The 17,775-nt window shown below is 35.2% G+C and overlaps 1 protein-coding gene across 3 annotated transcripts in view; it reads right to left on the bottom strand.

Annotated features, from left to right (window-relative positions):
- Positions 1-17,775, bottom strand: part of DIAPH2 (diaphanous related formin 2) — a 235,680-nt gene that overhangs the window by 94,584 nt on the left and 123,321 nt on the right. For all 3 annotated transcript variants that reach the window (XM_014955198.1, XM_014955200.1, XM_014955199.1), the window contains one exon: positions 2,968-3,132. In XM_014955198.1, the coding sequence (XP_014810684.1) occupies positions 2,968-3,132 (165 nt within the window). The remainder of the gene's footprint in view (positions 1-2,967; positions 3,133-17,775) is intronic.

The following is a 17,775-nucleotide window of genomic DNA, read 5'->3' as shown; positions in this document are numbered from 1 at the left end:
CGAATTACATTTGAAAAAAGCAGAGTAGGTACAGTCTGCTGAAAATATAAACCCTACTTGCTCAAGATCAAATCTAGCAGAAGAAAAGGATTCAGCTTCAGAGGGTGTTTTACCTGTGCCAAACGCTTTCACGACAGCCTCTTCTCCTGCTAAATAACGGCAATAACAATGACAACAAAATCAAGGCTGCTCTCAGGACTGTCTGGCACTCAGAGCAACACAGCTATTTGTGCGCTCACAAGAGCAAAGTCATGTAGGTTCTGGCAAATAAAATCCAGATAATATTTCTCAGTATAAATAATGAGGGTAGTTTAGACAATTTACACCCTGTTCCATATCCATAGAGAAGTATTTGCAGATGTAAGATGCATTAACCAGAATATAATAATTAACAGTAGTTGGCACCAGCAGTCTCAATACCTTGATTGCTCCGACTGCTATAACTATTTCAGTGCTTAAAAATAAAGTCAGAATTGTTCTAACCTTTGACAGCTTCCTGAAACAGTGAGAATTGAATATTTGGAGCTTTCTTATAAGTACAAATTAAGCGAGTTCATACTGAAGAAAAAGTTATTCTCAATTCAAATTAAAATTCTTCTGTGACTAAACAAACCATCTGAAAAACCTAGACTGTGAATGCAAACTAAATGTTCCTAAAACAGAACCTCATTTAAATGAGGTAAAATACATATATTTTTTTTCTGGGTGGGGGCAGGCGGCAGGGAGGAGGCAACAGAAGTTAGGACAATTCAGGCCAAATAAGAATCACCTCTCTGCAGACAGTGGAACTTAGAAGCATTGCACGTCTATACATTTGAAATTTTGGCACCACAGTTCTTGTGGCAATTCCTTCATAACCTGTGCTTTTAACCCAAGATTTTTCTTCAGTTGCCCCTTTGTTCTTTAAGGGGGCCACTTTGCCAAAATAATGGACGTATGCAGAGCCTTAACTATTATAATCATACATCATATAGCCACTATATTAATGTCTAAATGAAGGAAAAACCAATTATTTCTGCAGAATAACATTAATTGTACCTTGAAGGTCAAGAGATTTGCCCTCTGTATGAATATATACAGATAAGTCTCACAGAACTCCCCTCTCCTTAACTAGCATTCAATAAGCAGGGATAAAATGTAGTCAGCTAGATTGTATTTCACCTTTTTATCAAAATAATTAGGAACACCCAATCAGTTATACCCATACAAAAACATGGAAAAGAACAAGTGTTACTAAAATCCTAATACGAATACACGCATCATTAGTAATGTATGAGTTCACGACACTGAGAAAAGTCAATAGTCAAATTATTATCACTATAATTTTTTAAAGCCTTAAGTACAGCTTTTTGCTGTGAAATGGAGATCTTTTACATAAGATTCAGTAACATCCTCACCCCTGAATTCAACACTTCATTCTTACAAAATTACTTCCAGAAACTCATTCTAAACCTGAAACAATGACAATTTCATCTGTTCTGGAGCTGTGATGTACACATGGTAGATTCTTTTCCGCTCTTGGTTCATTTGGAAAGGCCACAAAAACATTCCAGCTTTGTATTCGAAGTGTTATTGCACTTCATATTTAATTTCTCACATTTACCCACTGAAAACCTGAAATACTACTTTTTTCCCCTCCCTTAGTATTACTCAGTCATTCCAAAGAAATACATGATTCTCTTAAAAATCTTCTCCCTGAAAATTCTATGATAACCATTGAAGAGCAATGGGCCATCAGCCAGATTTTTATGCAAAAGGAAGGAAAATAAGAGTAAGCAATTGGAATTATTTTCATTCCAATACACCTTCTAGAAAACATCTGCCCTTCACCTCCTGTCACCTTCATGGCAGCTGAAATAAATATTTGAGGAGAGACTTTCATCACAATATTTGGACAGTACTAGTCTGAAGTCTGTTTTAAGCAGTGACAATAGAGCAGATTTCTAGACTCAGATATCCACATATGAAAATGTAAGCCTTGGATTTATGAAGAAGTAAAAGCGCTGAAATGTCCCACGACAACGATTTCTGTTCTTGACAAGTCATCACCCAGATGTGTTGGCGTACTTACTAAAGAATTGGTGTATTATTTCAGCAAATTTAAAATGAATAGTTAAATATATTGGAGTAAAAGTTTTGTAATAAAGTGAACATGGTATGAAAATTATGTTTTAAAGCAGTCCCCCCGTCACTGAAACTGAAAGCCCTTATTATTGCATGATAAATTAAGGCAGCTACTGGCAACAGACAGATCAGTGAGCCACAGCTGTATGGCAAATGGTGGTATTTCCAAGTGACATGAATATTCTCGAGAGACACAATGTGACATTCTAGGCATCTGTTTCCCCTGTACTCTTCCTATGGTGCAGCTAATTATGGCTCCCAGACAGCCACTAGGAAGGATGACATTAAACCCATTAAAAAAACTCAGCGGCTTAAAATTAAATTCTTAAGTTCCTTCTTAAAAAAGCCATACCCTGACAAGAACCACATTGGATGACTGGAAGTAGAAATATAAGCATCTACATGAACTTCAGGAGTTCTGTCAGCTCATCAAAAGTCTCAGCCTTAGCATTGCAGCAGCATCATTAAGGCATCAGCCAGATTCCAACACAACAGGAATGCAGACATGACCATTCAGGTCTTGATATTAACGCATTTTTCAGTATCACGCCTGTTAGTTATACATCAACCATCAAGCAAGTTTTTTTAAAAGAGGAAAAATATTTTCTGATTATCCATATATCTCAACCATACTGAAAGTTGAGTTGGCAAGTTACAAACTGGAAGATGAAAGTTATCAGTGACCAAAACCTAAATTATTCTGGAAACATTAATCCAATTTCCTGCCGTAGAACAAAACATAAAGTTAACCATAACATGAGAAACAGAAAAAAAGAGGAAAGAAATCAAATTGGGAGAAAGAAGAAACAAGAATATGGATAACGTTTTGTAGACATTACTCACCAAAAACAGAGTTCTGAAGTTGCTCAGATCGCCAAAGAATTCTTCTATGCTTATTGCTTTGGGATCAAAGGTAAAGTATTCTCCCAAATTTTCATACAATTTAGTCATGTTGTTGTGCATGTTGGACAATTTTTCATATTGCTCTCGGGCACTCTCAGCAAAGCTGTAAGGTTTTGTTAAGGCAAATGATTCAAATGTAAAACAATCTAACAGTAAAAACAAAGAGTAAAGAAAACTCAGTACAAAGGTTAAATCTGGAATATTTGCTAGTGCAGTCCTGCATTCAAATATCACAATTTTATGTAGCAATGCTTACATATCTCCATGTCCAAATTCCATTAAATGATCACTTTCCAATGACAAAGATTTGCCATTAATACACTATACTACTGATTTCATAAAATTTCAACATATCTTGGACATATTTCTTCTATGATTTTGTCAAATACATTCTATGAAAAGACATACTGAAAATTAGTTTTCTATGAGACTCTGTAATTCCCCACTCTGTTCAAGTGATGTCATGTATCCTGTATCACATACATAGATTTTATCTGTAAAAGCTGCATTCTGCAGAACTCCCAAGTATATAGTATGACATCTGATGCTCTTGGCCTTTTGCTAGATGTGTCTTTTTGCAGATTCTTTAATGCCTAACAACAGAGCTCAACTCGTGCCTCAAGCTTCCTGTACTAGGTAAATGTATTTGGGGCACTGTCTCCTCTTAACAGTGTAATTACACAGAACTTATAAAAATGGAATATCCACCCACCTGCCCCAGTTAACTGACAAACAGCTGTGAAAAATTATTAGTAAGAAAAACACCATGTCTTTTTTTTTTTCTTTAGGAAGTATGGAAGTCTAGAAATGAAATGAGTGATTTCCATCCCAGCAATCATCATTGCAAGTTTTAAATAGAAGAATGCAGCATTTTTTTTTTCCCCTATAAGAAAAAACTATTTTTAGAACAATTCATTTGCAAATATAGGAAGGGAGCAAGCTACTAAGGGAAACACTAGTTTGCCTTGAAGCAAGTAAGGTCAGACTGCTGTTTTCTTCTGTTGTGCTTGTTTATGTCTACAAAGTCACAAATCACTGTAAAAAAACTAGCTAGTACATGATTAAACCAGTTCTGCTGATACTGAATTGTAGCTGATGAAAGTGTTTGTGCTGTACATATCAAAACCCAAGAATAAAAGACACAAGTTATTCCCTGAACTACAAAAACCATGCAGCCTGGCTCCCTGTGGCTTTTCCTTGTAATGACACTCTTCCATGCGGATTCTGATCCTTAATACAGCAGAGCTCGTGCCTCAACCTTTCTCCATACTTGAATCTCTAATCTGAGACTTAGCCTAATATCACATTGCTAATTACCCGATATCTTAGAGATCTCCATCTCTCTGCAAAATAATAAACAACCTGGAAAATAATTAGGGGAAAGAGACATACAGAGAAATTATATAAACCATTTCTTTTTGAGATTAGACTAAATCAAAAAATGATTATTCAGATAATAGTCAACAAATTGCAGAATAAAGAAACAAGTTCAGGGGATAGTCTATTCATATTTCCGAGTGTCCGGATACTGCTGAGTAGGGAGGGTATCATTTCACCCGCTACGTGCAAGAGTAACAAGGCTGAAAATATCTTCCACCAGAAAGAGGCCTAACATTTCACTTGGATTTTCCTGGTATAATTAATGGGAGAGTATGCAAATAATTATTTAAAATTTAGTTTCTAAATTTATGTTGAAAACTATATATAAAATAAATTTTCCTCCTAGGAAACTTATTTTTCAAGTAATCCTCTACTCTTCATTAAAGCTTCAGTAGCATAAAAGGAAAGCTGTATTCTTTTGTTAGATTAAAATGTTCATTTAAAGTGGCAAAAAGAAGAAACCAATAATGTGATGGACCTTAACATACAAATATCAAAATTTTGAAACAGTAATATCTACCTACATAGGTTTGTACCAGTGCAAACACAGTAGTAATACCTATGTTTGCAGTTTATTGAAATGAAGTGTAACCTGCTTGGTTAGAATTTCAAGCTTGGACTGTTGAATCACTCATCTTAATACAAGACAAGCTTGGTATAGTTCAATCTTCAATGACATTTAACTGCACAAAAGGAAATGAAAGTTTAATGGCAAGAATACATTAAATAGGTAATAATGGCACATTACTGAATTATTGAGCAGTCTAAAAATTCTAGAAAAACATGATCGCATTAGAGTCAGCAGTTGACTGTGTTGAACAACTCACCAAAAATACTAGAGAAAAAGAAATATCAAGGTGCATAATCATACAAATTGTATCTGCGTTTCCTTTAAAAACAACCTCATAGAATATAATATAAATTAACATAGTAAAAGTGACTGAAAAGTCCGAAATAAAAACAGGAAAAAACTTCGAACATTCCAGATTTGAAATTAATTCTTTGAGACAAAGCTCTGAGAGTCAAATTTTCCATTCAGGTTGCACATTCAACATGAGAAATAATAACAGTAAGCACTAAAAAGAAAAAAAACAATACTACTACTGAAACTAGAACATTTTAAAGTAACACTGCAGAAACATACTTTATAAATAATAATGTTGAAATTACAGTATAAGCACCAAACTACAAAGAAGAAACACCATTAACAGGTGTCTTGTAGACAAAAAAAGTCAGTAAGATGGATGAATATGATGAGCAAAGAGAGAATACAGTATTTTATCTATACTTAATTTTAAAGAAAACAAGCCAGTGCTGTAGAGACAGTAGTTTCCAGTCATAAACCACGTCATATTAACAAAGCCACTCTTTGTCACACTCTGTATGCTTCACACAATCATCATACTTATAAAACATTCCGAACTTGAACCAGCACCTCGAAATCTACCTGAGTCATTGCAAAGACTCAGTGAATGCAGCCAGCCCAGAGAAGCCAAGCCGTACTTGCCTACACTACTTCAGGAAAAAACATCGTTGCAAAATCTAAGCTATCAAAACTTCGCATAATAGAAATCCTTAATTCCACCAGTTTTCATTAATACAGATTGGAGCTTTAATGAGTGGTCATTTAAAAACTGTAAACAAAGTTTAATTCTTACTCTACTGAACCAATACAAAAATCACAGAACTATCAAGCGTAAAGATGTTTGTTCGACTAAGAAAAATTACCTTATTCACAAGGTTGTCTTTTAGTTTGTCTTAAGCGTAAGAAAGTCTAAACCAAGACTTTACTGCAAAGACTATTATTAGAAAGACTAAAAAAAAACAACTCACCACCCAAAACTCCATTCTTTCTCCCGAAGTTCCACATAGACCAAGAAAAATGAGTTTGTAAATCCAAATATATGGAGAGTTACTGCTTTATTAAGATTAGGAAATACATCACTGCACCAATTACAGAACAATACCTAACCACCATCTCGACAACTCTACCTGTAATCCTTGCTGAAGCTTTGAAATACTTATTTTAGTGGGTACTAGCTAAAGGAAAGTTTATGCCCTTTAATTATAATTTCCTTTTTATTTTAGTACTACTGCAGATGGCCACTACACAAAATTACCCTGAGATTTTCTAAGTGTAAAGTTCATATTTTTCAAGTCCTATTGCAGTTTAAAATCTATAGGTGTCTTCCAAAAACACTATCGTATTTCATGGGTTTAAACACATCACCCTGAAGTTAATAAATCAATCAATCACCGGTCAGTAACTGGTACTAAAAAGTTACCAATGTATGCTTTACCAGGCAATCCAGTAAAATTCTCTATGCATCATGTCACAAAGAACTCTAAAGAAAATTAAAATGCAAACAAGTAACAAAAGAAAACTGCATGTCTTTTAAACTACAAAGATACAGGTAAATGCAGAGCGTTAACTTCCATTACTCTTACTACTTTATTAACTTTTGCTGCCAAATTGCAGTTATTTACTAATTCTACACTTTCCTGACTTCTTTGTGTTAAAAGATAGGCTGGCAAACTTCCACGCTTTTTTTCCCCTTTACTTAACTTTTTTTTTTTCCATTTTCCTTTTTTTTTTTTTTTTTAAAAAGAAAAAGGTTTCATTTTTGTGTTTGCATTACAGCTGCCAGCTTAAGTTTCCATCCAGTTCTGCAGTTGGCTTGAAAATGAACACACCAGGAAAGGAAAAAAAAATATGTTTAGATACCCAGATGGATAAGGACTTCTGCAGTGAGAATATTCACTGTGGTGTCATTATCAGAATACAAGTAAATATTAGCAGGGCTGTATAAAGGCAGCTGTAATCACTGAAAATATCTTTTCTGTAAGTCAACCATTTTTTTACACTTTGAAATATGACCAGATGACTACAGTTTGCTGGCATCTCAGTGCAATGCCTAAATTAATTCACTTAATTAAGCAAGCAATGGATACAAATGTTACCATGACACTATGCTACCACATTATGTCAGAGATAAAGAATCACTAATTACCATCAGTAGTAGAATTAAATTCTTTATGTCCATATTAGGAGCACTACCATGGTACTTCTGTGCCTTCTTCCATGTAAACAGAGGACAAAAAAGATCTGAGAAGTCAAGGTTAAAAACTCCAAATCTGCTGGAGGGAAAGTCATTGCTTCTACAATAACATCTGCTATGAACTTACCATCGATATATCAATAACTTAAATAACAGAGTTAATAAAGTACCTGAACACACAAAAAACTCACTTGCCCAAAGGCAAGACCTATTACTGTCAGCATTTACAAAGAAAACAAAAGCCAACACTGACAGCTTGGCATTCGTCGACAATAAATATGCCACAGTAGAAAGAACATTGGTAATTTAACTATAATTACAAAAAATGCACTGATGTTCCAGCAGCTAAGGAGGCCCATCTCCAGGGCATATAGCAACTATAAAGATGGAATTTCAAGGATGTTGACCACAAGTCTGAAATAGTAAAACAAAGAGAGCACAGAGTTGATGTCTTTGATATCTCCAGAAGACGAAAGAATGCACTGCAAGACAAAATGAAGATACCTGCCAGAAACTCTTTAACGCTTTCCAACAGCATTTCAGAGACTGAAGAGAAGTTCTTTTGACACAACCTTCCAGCTACTGATTACAGGAAGCTGAAAACAAGAGAAAGCAGCATTCCATCGGGAAAGTTTTTCATGTAATGCTTGATTCTCAAAAGTTTGTGCTGACACAAAAAAAATTCATTTAAGAGGCAGCTGGCATTATGCTACAGATGGATTAACTCCTAATAGACACCGAGAACACAAGGACAAAAGAAAACAAAGATCCACTGGGACTAGAGATGGAAGATGTTCTCATTTATAAATATACTCAACCTAAAGGGAAAGAATCAATGGATTTAGCATATTATATAAACTGGCACTATAATGAGGAAGTAAAAAAATAATCAGCCTGGGATTTTCTAGGAAAAGAAGATTTTGCTTTGGAAAGCAAATACACCTAAATTTTATTTATTTAAATATCTGATCTACTTGGTTTTCAGTTAACTTCAGTTTTACTGAATGTATCAAGGTTTCTATTATACACACTGATCCTAATACTCAGTACAGACAGAAACTTCACCAAAGACAGCAGACCATCATTTAAAAAACAGAAACATGGCTTCATTATAAACCTCCATATGATCTCCTTTAAATTTGTCCACACCAATCTCTTCAGATGCATTTCTGTTGGCTTCTGATAATAAATTTTATATGACACATTAGTTTTAGATAAAAATCATAGTAAGTCCTAATATATACTTTTCAACGGGAAAACTGCTAATCCATTTATTTCCAATGTAAATAACTTTTTTCTTAAAATAATGCAATTTTTAAAAACGTGCAGTGTTTGATAACTTTAAGTGGCAGATTGATTAATCTGCATTGAGGAATAACTTTTTTCTTAAAATAATGCAATTTTTAAAAACGTGCAGTGTTTGATAACTTTCAGATTGATTAATCTGCGTTGAGAAGAGCAAAATGTCCATCAACTATATCATTGCGCAATGATAAAGCTCTGAGCCTTCATAATTCTACACACAGCAAGGCTGAAAACACGTGTCAATGTGCATTCTTTCATGCTAAATACATAATTTAAAACAACTTATTATTCTGTTAGCTATTCTAAACTCCCAAGTACTCATTTACTGTTCTGATAATTGACAATTTCCATCAGAATGTTCTGCATCTCAGATAATACAGTTTAATTAAAACTGGCTTCTTAAAATTTCTCGGACAAATTCTATGTTTGAATGTTTCTCTCCTGCCCTGAGCTGAACTCCGAATTCCCATCAGTACTTGAAGCAGGAGGGGATGCAGATGCATGTCCGAACGTCACCTTATTATTCCAGAGACCCACATACACACTACAACTCTTCAATGGGACAGATAGATCTGGAATATGTGGAACAACTGCTGTACCAACAGTAGATGTTTGGATAAAATCACAACTTCATCATCAATCCACGGCACAGGATATAAATTTTAACAGTAGAAAACCAGTCTATTTTCTTTACTGTATATTCTTCTATTTTGAAGAAATAGAAGCAAGTTTTACTTCCTGTTAACTACCAGTCAGCTCAATCATGTTTCATGTTACTGCAGACACTGGGGGAAAATTAATAAACGTGCTGAAAATCTGCCTATTCAAAAAGCTTGAAAGTAAAATTGTTGGAGCCCAAAATTACGTAGTTGGGGGAGAACTAATTAGGCAGAAAGAATTATGTAAATAATCACACAGCAGCTGATTTTTGTTCATATGCCTTCACAGTGTAGTAGATAAAGCGTACAACAGTGGGACTGAAAAACATTTGTGACACCACTGATCATAAATGTTGCATTTTACTAATATCAATGTGGGGATCACCAGATCAGCTTGCAAATTACCTTTACTCATAGGTGGCACTTGACATCCTCAGCAGCGAGAAATTAGCAACTGAAGGAAATAAAGTGTGCAGTAGAGCAGGCAAGAAATCAGAAAACAATTAGAAGGCTCTGTTTCCACAAAGCCATCTGCATTTATACCTAAAGGTACTTTAATGAAAATTCACAACCTAATTCATATTTGGCCTTTTATATTTCCAAGTCTGAATCAAGTGTTGAGTAAGCACCAAGCTGAGCTTGTAGGTCTGAGCATTGGAACAGATTGTCCAGAGAGGCTGTGGAATTTTGGAAATTTCAAAAGCCATCTGGACGTGGTTCTGTGAGCCTGCTCTAGACTGAGCTTGGGGGTCAGACAAGATGACCAGCAGAGGCCCCTTCCAGCCTCAACCGTTGTGCAATTCTGCAAAAACTAAATGAACAAGGCTTTGGTTACGCTGTTTATACAGAATTTTAACTTCAATATATAACATCTCAAATAATTTCTTTCTGTCTAAACTAGATATATATTGTAATTTCAGTCCATTAAAAAAATCCCAAATTTAAAAATAAGTTTCAAACACTGTACTTTACCCAAATACAGCTTTTCCTACTCCAATCATGCCAAAATTAAATCAGATTATGAGAACTGCTGAAGAGAAACATGAAAAACTAAGAACAAACCATTTGTCAGAATCCTCACTATGAACTATAAACACCCAGTTTTAAAGTTACCTTGTAGAATAGTTCATTATTTCAACAAATCAAATGGCTGTTATTATTTAAACTTGGTTTTCTATAAAATGGAATATTCTCATCATCTTCAAAATTTCACAAGACACTAACAATTCAGCTAAAGCAAGTATAAGGACCAAATAATTGAGTTTATTTATCTGAGCTGGGTTTGATGTGGCCTCCCTGTCTGCACTGAAGCCAACTCACTGTCTGACTTGACAAAAAAGAACCAAACCCGTGCTTCAAACTCATCCATGAAAACCATGTAAACCCTTGGCATGATCCCCTGAAATGAAAAGCCTAAGGAGATGGCTGGCTAATCTATTGCCATACGCTGTTCATAGAGCAGAACACTGTCTCCCATGGGTACACTTATCTGCTACTAACGGTAAAGACATATACGTCAACAGGAACACAAATGTTTTTGTAATTATTTCCGAACAACTACCGCTCAGTGTGCAAATTTACTAAAAAAATATTTCAGCCATTTCAAAACTCTTGCAAACCATTTCAGAGCAGGATTCTGGATCAAGGAACTGCAAAACTAGGCAGAAGATGTTTAAATAGCTAGAAGAGGAAGTTTGATTCAATAGCGTCATCATCTTTGATAAAGGATGTACCAGTGCTCTTAGTTTCTAATCTCCAAGCTCATTCATAATAGAGCATTCTTTGAACTGAACTGGAGAAACACAAACATAACTTACTAGCTGAAGACGGAAATTCAGCTTTAATAACAGTAACTCATTTGCACTGATAGCTTTATTTTCACCTGCTATCAGTATGTAAACAGATGCTAACAATTTTATCATTCACACTACATACATAATGTATCTCTGTGACTACACAGAAGAGAAGACTTGTGGAGCATACACAGATAATTATGAATCACAATTATATACCTAATCTTTTCTTCCTGTTGAAAGCTTTTGCAAAAAATAAAAAATATTGCAGTATTTTCTTCATTACAATACACTTCACCTACCCAAATCAGAACTCAAAGAAACCAAGACCCATAGAAGGAGCCCCATTTTATGTTTACACAAAATCATATACTTCTGAAGAGCTTTAAAGACTCACCAATAAAACAGCCGTAAAGAGCTCAGTGTGAGAATTTCTCTTTCTCATTACAAAGCAAATTACCTCATCACTCAGCATTGGACAGAATAGCCCAGAATACAGCACCCAGAGAAGAACATTTACTGCCCAGTTACCATACAGGAAAGAGGCCTGGTCCTCTCCCTGGCCTTCATTGTGTTAGTACCTGAAGAAGTCATTAACCATCAGCATTATTTAATACAACTGCACTCACTGTGTACAGACACTGGCTCAGTGTTTGTGTTCTTAATGAAGCACAGACGGATGATAACCATCTGATAACAATGCTGGCTGTGACCCACTCCTTCTCCCAAAATTGCAGAATCATGCTTAAGCTCACGTTAATTAAGATGACGCTTTCTGACTTGACTCTAAATGGCCATAAAACTTTCATCTTGATAAACACTAGAAAAATCATCAATGTACTCCTAGCTCTAAGCAATCATATCAATTCCTAATTTTCATGCATCCAAACTTCTCAATAATGAAAAGACTATTTCCATTGATTCTACATTCACCCCTTTACTATGCACAAGAGAAAGCTTATGTCAACATCATTTCAACACTCCTTTTTTTATTTATACTTCTGTTAATCAGGACACAAAGATCAGCGCTCATTTCTCTAAAAGTCCCACAGGAACTCTCTAGGCAAAAACTGATCAACAAGGGCCTATTTTATAAAATATTCAGTCAAAGGAATAAAGCTCCACAGGCTGCTTCCTAAATTGGTTTACATTGGAAAAGGCTGCTTGAAGACTTACGATGCCGATTTAGGAATTTTCTGCGGTAGTACAAAGAAGAAAACTTTACAAGTCAATAAGAGTACTTGGCTCCTCAAACAGAGCCCATAAAAGGCAGCGTTTATAAAACCACAGGCTAGAGAGAAGGGAAGATCTTGTCTATCTTAAATAAAAATACTTTTAAGAAAATTATAAACTCCAAAATTGGAGTCCATGACAGGACCAGAAGAAATGGTCTGACGTTGCGGCAGGGAGGTTTAGATTAGATATGGGGAAGAATTACTTGACTGAGAGAGTGGTCAGGCACTGGAACAGCCTGCCCAGGGAGGTGGTGGAGTCACCATCCCTGGAGGGATTTAAGAAACCTGTGGATGTGGCTCTTCAGGGCATGCTCTAGTGGCCGAGATTGTTGGTTTGCATCTGTTTGTGGGTGAGTGTGGTGGGGGTTTTTTGTTGTTTTGGTTTGGTTTCGGTGTTGTGTTTTTGGTTTTTGTGGTTGGACTCGATGATCCCAAAGCTCCCTTCCAACCATGAAGATTCTGTGATTCTGTAATCTCCAAAGTCCATACTCCCATTTTTAACAGAAGACAAGAAGATCAACATATCTAAAAGCTTTACAACTCCTGAAAGGTAAACAAACCTATCATCCTGACAAAAACAAAGCTTTATTTCTACTGATGAAAGTCACCAGAATTTTGCAACTGCATTTGCAAGAACATGCTGAGAGGAAATAAGTTTACTGACACTGCCTGCCAGGTAAAAAACATCCTTTTAAGAGAAAGGCACAATGCCATTCCTGAATATAAGAGGTGGACTATTTAGCTTTATTGGTTCTGAAAGTTGTGAGGGCTGTTAAAAATATGGAAAAAATACAATTATAGCAGATGAAGAATGAAATAGATATAGGTAGAGATATAACTTCAGAGCCAGTGTATATTGGTTATGTACCACATCATCTTCCCTTGCAGTTCTGAAGCCTTTTAAGACCCACAGCATGAACTTCAAAGTGACAGTGGCAAGAAGAGGGGGCAACTGATGGGCGAGCTGGAACAACAGACACTAAATGACAGCACAGAAGAAAGGCAAAAAGTTATAGGCAAAAACTTCTAAAGTTATAGGAGAACATAAAGAATTCTCCAGTTTACTATTCCATCTTGGTAACACTTTACAGGTTATTTTCCTGTATTTGTACAAAATTCATAGATCATTGATCAGATGCTTCACTGGAATCACATTTTTCCCTGGAATCCCAGATGAAGAAATGTGAGAAGTAGTCACTCCCTGTATACTTTATGCAGGTGCTTTTCCAGCACCTTCCACAACAGAAATCATCTAATTCTTAATTCACATTTGTGATATTTTGGTTTTAAAAAAAAATTGAAACAATATAAAGAGTGGTACTTGTAGCTTTTTCAAACTCTAATTCAGGTGGCAAAAAAATTAATTATAATCACTATTCATGCATTAATTAGAAAGGAACATAGAAGACATGATAGTCACAAATATATCAAACAGAAAATGTTGCAAGAGTAATGGATTTCTAGTATTACTTCCCTGGAGAACAATTAGATAAAAATCTGTTTAGATGTGTAAAAACAAGAAAGAAAACAACTAAAATACAGCTAGTACAAACAAAATGAATCTGCAAAATTTGTTTTGCATATAATATTCAAATTAATTAAATGTGACTGTTTCAAATTACACAAAGCATTGACAAATAATGTTCTAACAACAACAAAAAAAAAATCAGTTGTTGATATCTGTTTCAGCAAAGCCCCAGTAACGTAGCCCCTCCTAGAAATACTATATTAGCTTTGGAACACACAATGAGACGCCTTAAACAATAATTACAGCTTTGTGTGCCCTAAATCTTTCAGAGAAACTGCAACCACATTCACTTTCTCTTTGATCACGTAGTTTTTCCTCACTTCATCTGGATTTAATTAAGAGAGGTATGTTTGAGCTGTCAGTTGTACCCTGTTTTAACAAGCTTCAATCAGTAGATCTGATGGTTACTTCATCTAGATAAGATTTTTTGGTGAAGTGTGGGGAAGGAAAAGAGAAGTGACTCCTTATATTTCTAGGTTTCCTTTAACACAACAGTGTCATAAGTCCTCATTTGTAGAAATCTGAAAAAGTTCAGATCCTATAATGTGTCAAGAGCCTACATGTTCAAAATCAAGAGGAAAAGGAATGATTTTACATCACCTGATTAAAAAAAAGCATAGAATATTCCAATTGAGATTTGTTTAGTGCAGACAACTGTTGAAGTGTTCACAAATTCAAGCACAGAGAAAATGAGTGAAAGACTACACTCAAAAAATGGGAGTCTCTTTTGCACCTAAATAGTATTTGGAATCCCAGTTGCATACTTAACACCACACATCATACATGATTTGAGTAAAACAGTGCATGTCCTTCCCCCTCCAGATATTAATACCAAAAATATGTAACCATAAACTTTTGGGCAATTATTTGCTAGGAACAGATCACTCTAGATGCAAAAATAGTCTTGCCCCAAAGGAGTGGGATTAAAACAAGAAAAAAAAAAAAAATCAGGAAATTGAAGTAATCCCTTAAATTTCTCTCTCAGCCAACATTCCAGGTTATTTCTTAAACAAATGTTCTGGTCAGACAGAAAAGCAAAGAGCATAATCACAGGCCCATCAGGATCTGGAATCAAAGTTTCTTATACTCAGACACACTGCTTGTTTTTTTTTAAAAAAAAAAAAAAAAAAAAAAAAGACACTTTCTTGATGACATTCCTCCCCTCCAAAAAGTTTTTTTTTTAATTTCATTTTCTTTTGGAGGGTGGAGAGGGGTAGGAGCACAAGCCAGATCCATCTATATCAACATTTCTAACAAAGCAATGTCTCATGACAGTTTGATTTTGGTATCTAATGCTGCAGCTCCAGGGCTATAGAGTCCACTCTCCCTCTAATTTCAGATTTTAAAACAAGTATACAGCAAATAGAAAATGGATCTCTAATGAATTATCATTCTAGCAGTGCACAATTCTTTACAAAACTATCTTTCAGTGATCTGGACAACTTAGTTTAATACAAATTTAAGGATGAAAGCACAGTTTCCCTCAGGCAATTAGTCACAATCAAGAAGCCTTTAGATTTTCATGTATTTAAGTAGATTTTTTTTTCATAGGCTTTTCTTTTTAACAATTTCCTAAACTAGCAGGCTTTTCCTGCTATCTTATTTCTCTTGTGTCTGTGTAGATTACTGTCAAACAATTTTCTCTCAGTAGTTCACCAATTTATAGTCTAAAAATGCATTTCAGCAACCTTTTTATACTTTTCTCCTTCCTTGAATAAACTCCTCTTTCAATCACGTTCAGTAATAGCTTTGAAGCACAACTCTAGGTACAGTCTTCAAGGTGCAGAACAGAACGGAGCTCCCTCATGTGGTGCATCTGCATAATCTCAGGGATTAAACAAAAAATCCAACACAAATCTGTAGTCCAATGTCTAGATTTAAACAGGTAACCTATAAAACTTTGAGCTATATAATTTACAAAATACATATTTTTCAGTAAATAAAAACCAGAAAAATAAGCTAGTTGAAGTTGCTAATTGCCACACAGCTACCTATTGCGTATCATTATGCCTCACCATTTCCAACATTTCCCCATTTCTTTCTATATTCATACTATAATGGAACCTGCAGACACATGGCTGTTCACAGGAATTCCCCTCACTTCAGGGCTTTCCTTCTTAACACAAAATGAAGATCTGAAGGTAGAAATATACTGTCAGTAAGAAAACTGATTGTCTGTAACACTATTCTAATTTACAATGTTCCATAGTTCTTGTATTTTCAAATATTTAATTTTTGAAAACTGTACCTAGCCCAGACCAGTTAAAACTCAAAGGATCATTTTCCAAAGGGATTTGTCATTTATTTTCCTGATATAGTTGGATGAGAAATGAACATTACACATTAAAACAAGACACATTTTTAGATGATTTTGCAAGTTCAATTTAAGTAATGATTATACCTATATAATCCTTTAGTTAGCACCTGGAACATCATGGGTCTCTTAATTTGCTTTAAGGAAGATGAATCAAATAGGAGGAAAGGGGAAGGGGAAAACATAACGAAACACCTGAAGTCAACACCATTAAAATGTTATCTCTACAAAACAAAGAACATATTCTTAGCAAAACTTTAATTACTTAATTTTCTTCTACGAGGGACTGTGACCACAGCGTCTATACTGCATTTTCAGCCGTGTTTGCTTCTTGTTTTTTACCTTATAAAACAGAAGGTAATATAGAATTTTTCTTACCAAAAAGCTATATTCTCATGCATGCACATATCCGCCACTGTTTTTCTCAAATATAGTATGACACACTTTTTTTTTTTAATTCTCATGCTATTAAGCCCTGACCCCTGACGACCCTCCCAGGGCCCTTTGATATTTCTCTCCCTTGCTTCTGCAGTTTTTACTGACTCATTATCTGATAATTGAACTGATACCCTCTTTGCCTTTTGTTACAGACTCTTCCTGAAACTTCCTGAATAAAGTGGATTTCACACCAGTCCCTGAAGAGCCTGACTGAGCCTTACTCCACTAAATATATTGCTTCTTACCATGTTTCTTATCTGTGTTGATGCCCTTACGCAGTCTGCAGTCCAGTCATGTCTCAAAGCAAATCAACAATTTTCACCTAAGTGGCCAAGCATTGAAACAATGATGCACTAATATCTCTCTGTTGGCTTATATCATATTTTGCTCATAACAGAATATCTCATGATAAATAATGCAGGCCTGTGTAGAATTCATTTTTCATCAAGGAACATTAAGATATTAAAATACAGGAATATTAAAAAAAAGGTCAGGTACCAAGCAAAAGCACAACAAAATATTATTAAAAACTCGCATTAGGACGAAAACAAACATCTGGAATCCTGCCACATTCCACTTGACCACTTTAAAGTTTTCCAATTTCTATTTGACTGAGCAACACACAGACACAATTAACATACAATATCCCAACATGAAATATCTCAACGGTATCACTGTTATTTGATAGTATGTAATAAAAACAGACTAACAATTCTTTTGATGCATATAGCACCATGGAGGAAAACACAGGATTTCAGTATACCTTATGGAAAGTGTCATAGTTTGTGTGATTAGAAAAAAGCCACACAAACCCACCCATATTTATTCCAGAAAGCTTCATTTTGCCTCATTAAAGCTAAGGAAGAAAGGCAGGAAAACAAAGGAGATGGCTTTAGATTTGCAACTTTCAAGAAAAACCTGCTATGCCACATACCCTACAAGAAGCCCTTAGAATTCCACACTGGCTGCTCCAATTCACAGATTTAATGTGGAAGAAGGACTGACAGTTTCTTCAACCCCTATTTCTCACCTAACTC

The sequence above is a fragment of the Calidris pugnax genome, unplaced genomic scaffold, assembly GCF_001431845.1.
Source record: "Calidris pugnax isolate Ruff unplaced genomic scaffold, ASM143184v1 scaffold38, whole genome shotgun sequence".
In the NCBI taxonomy this organism is placed as follows: domain Eukaryota; kingdom Metazoa; phylum Chordata; class Aves; order Charadriiformes; family Scolopacidae; genus Calidris; species Calidris pugnax.
The sequence above is the reverse complement of the archived record's forward strand: the minus strand, read 5'-3'. Positions and strand labels throughout refer to the sequence as shown.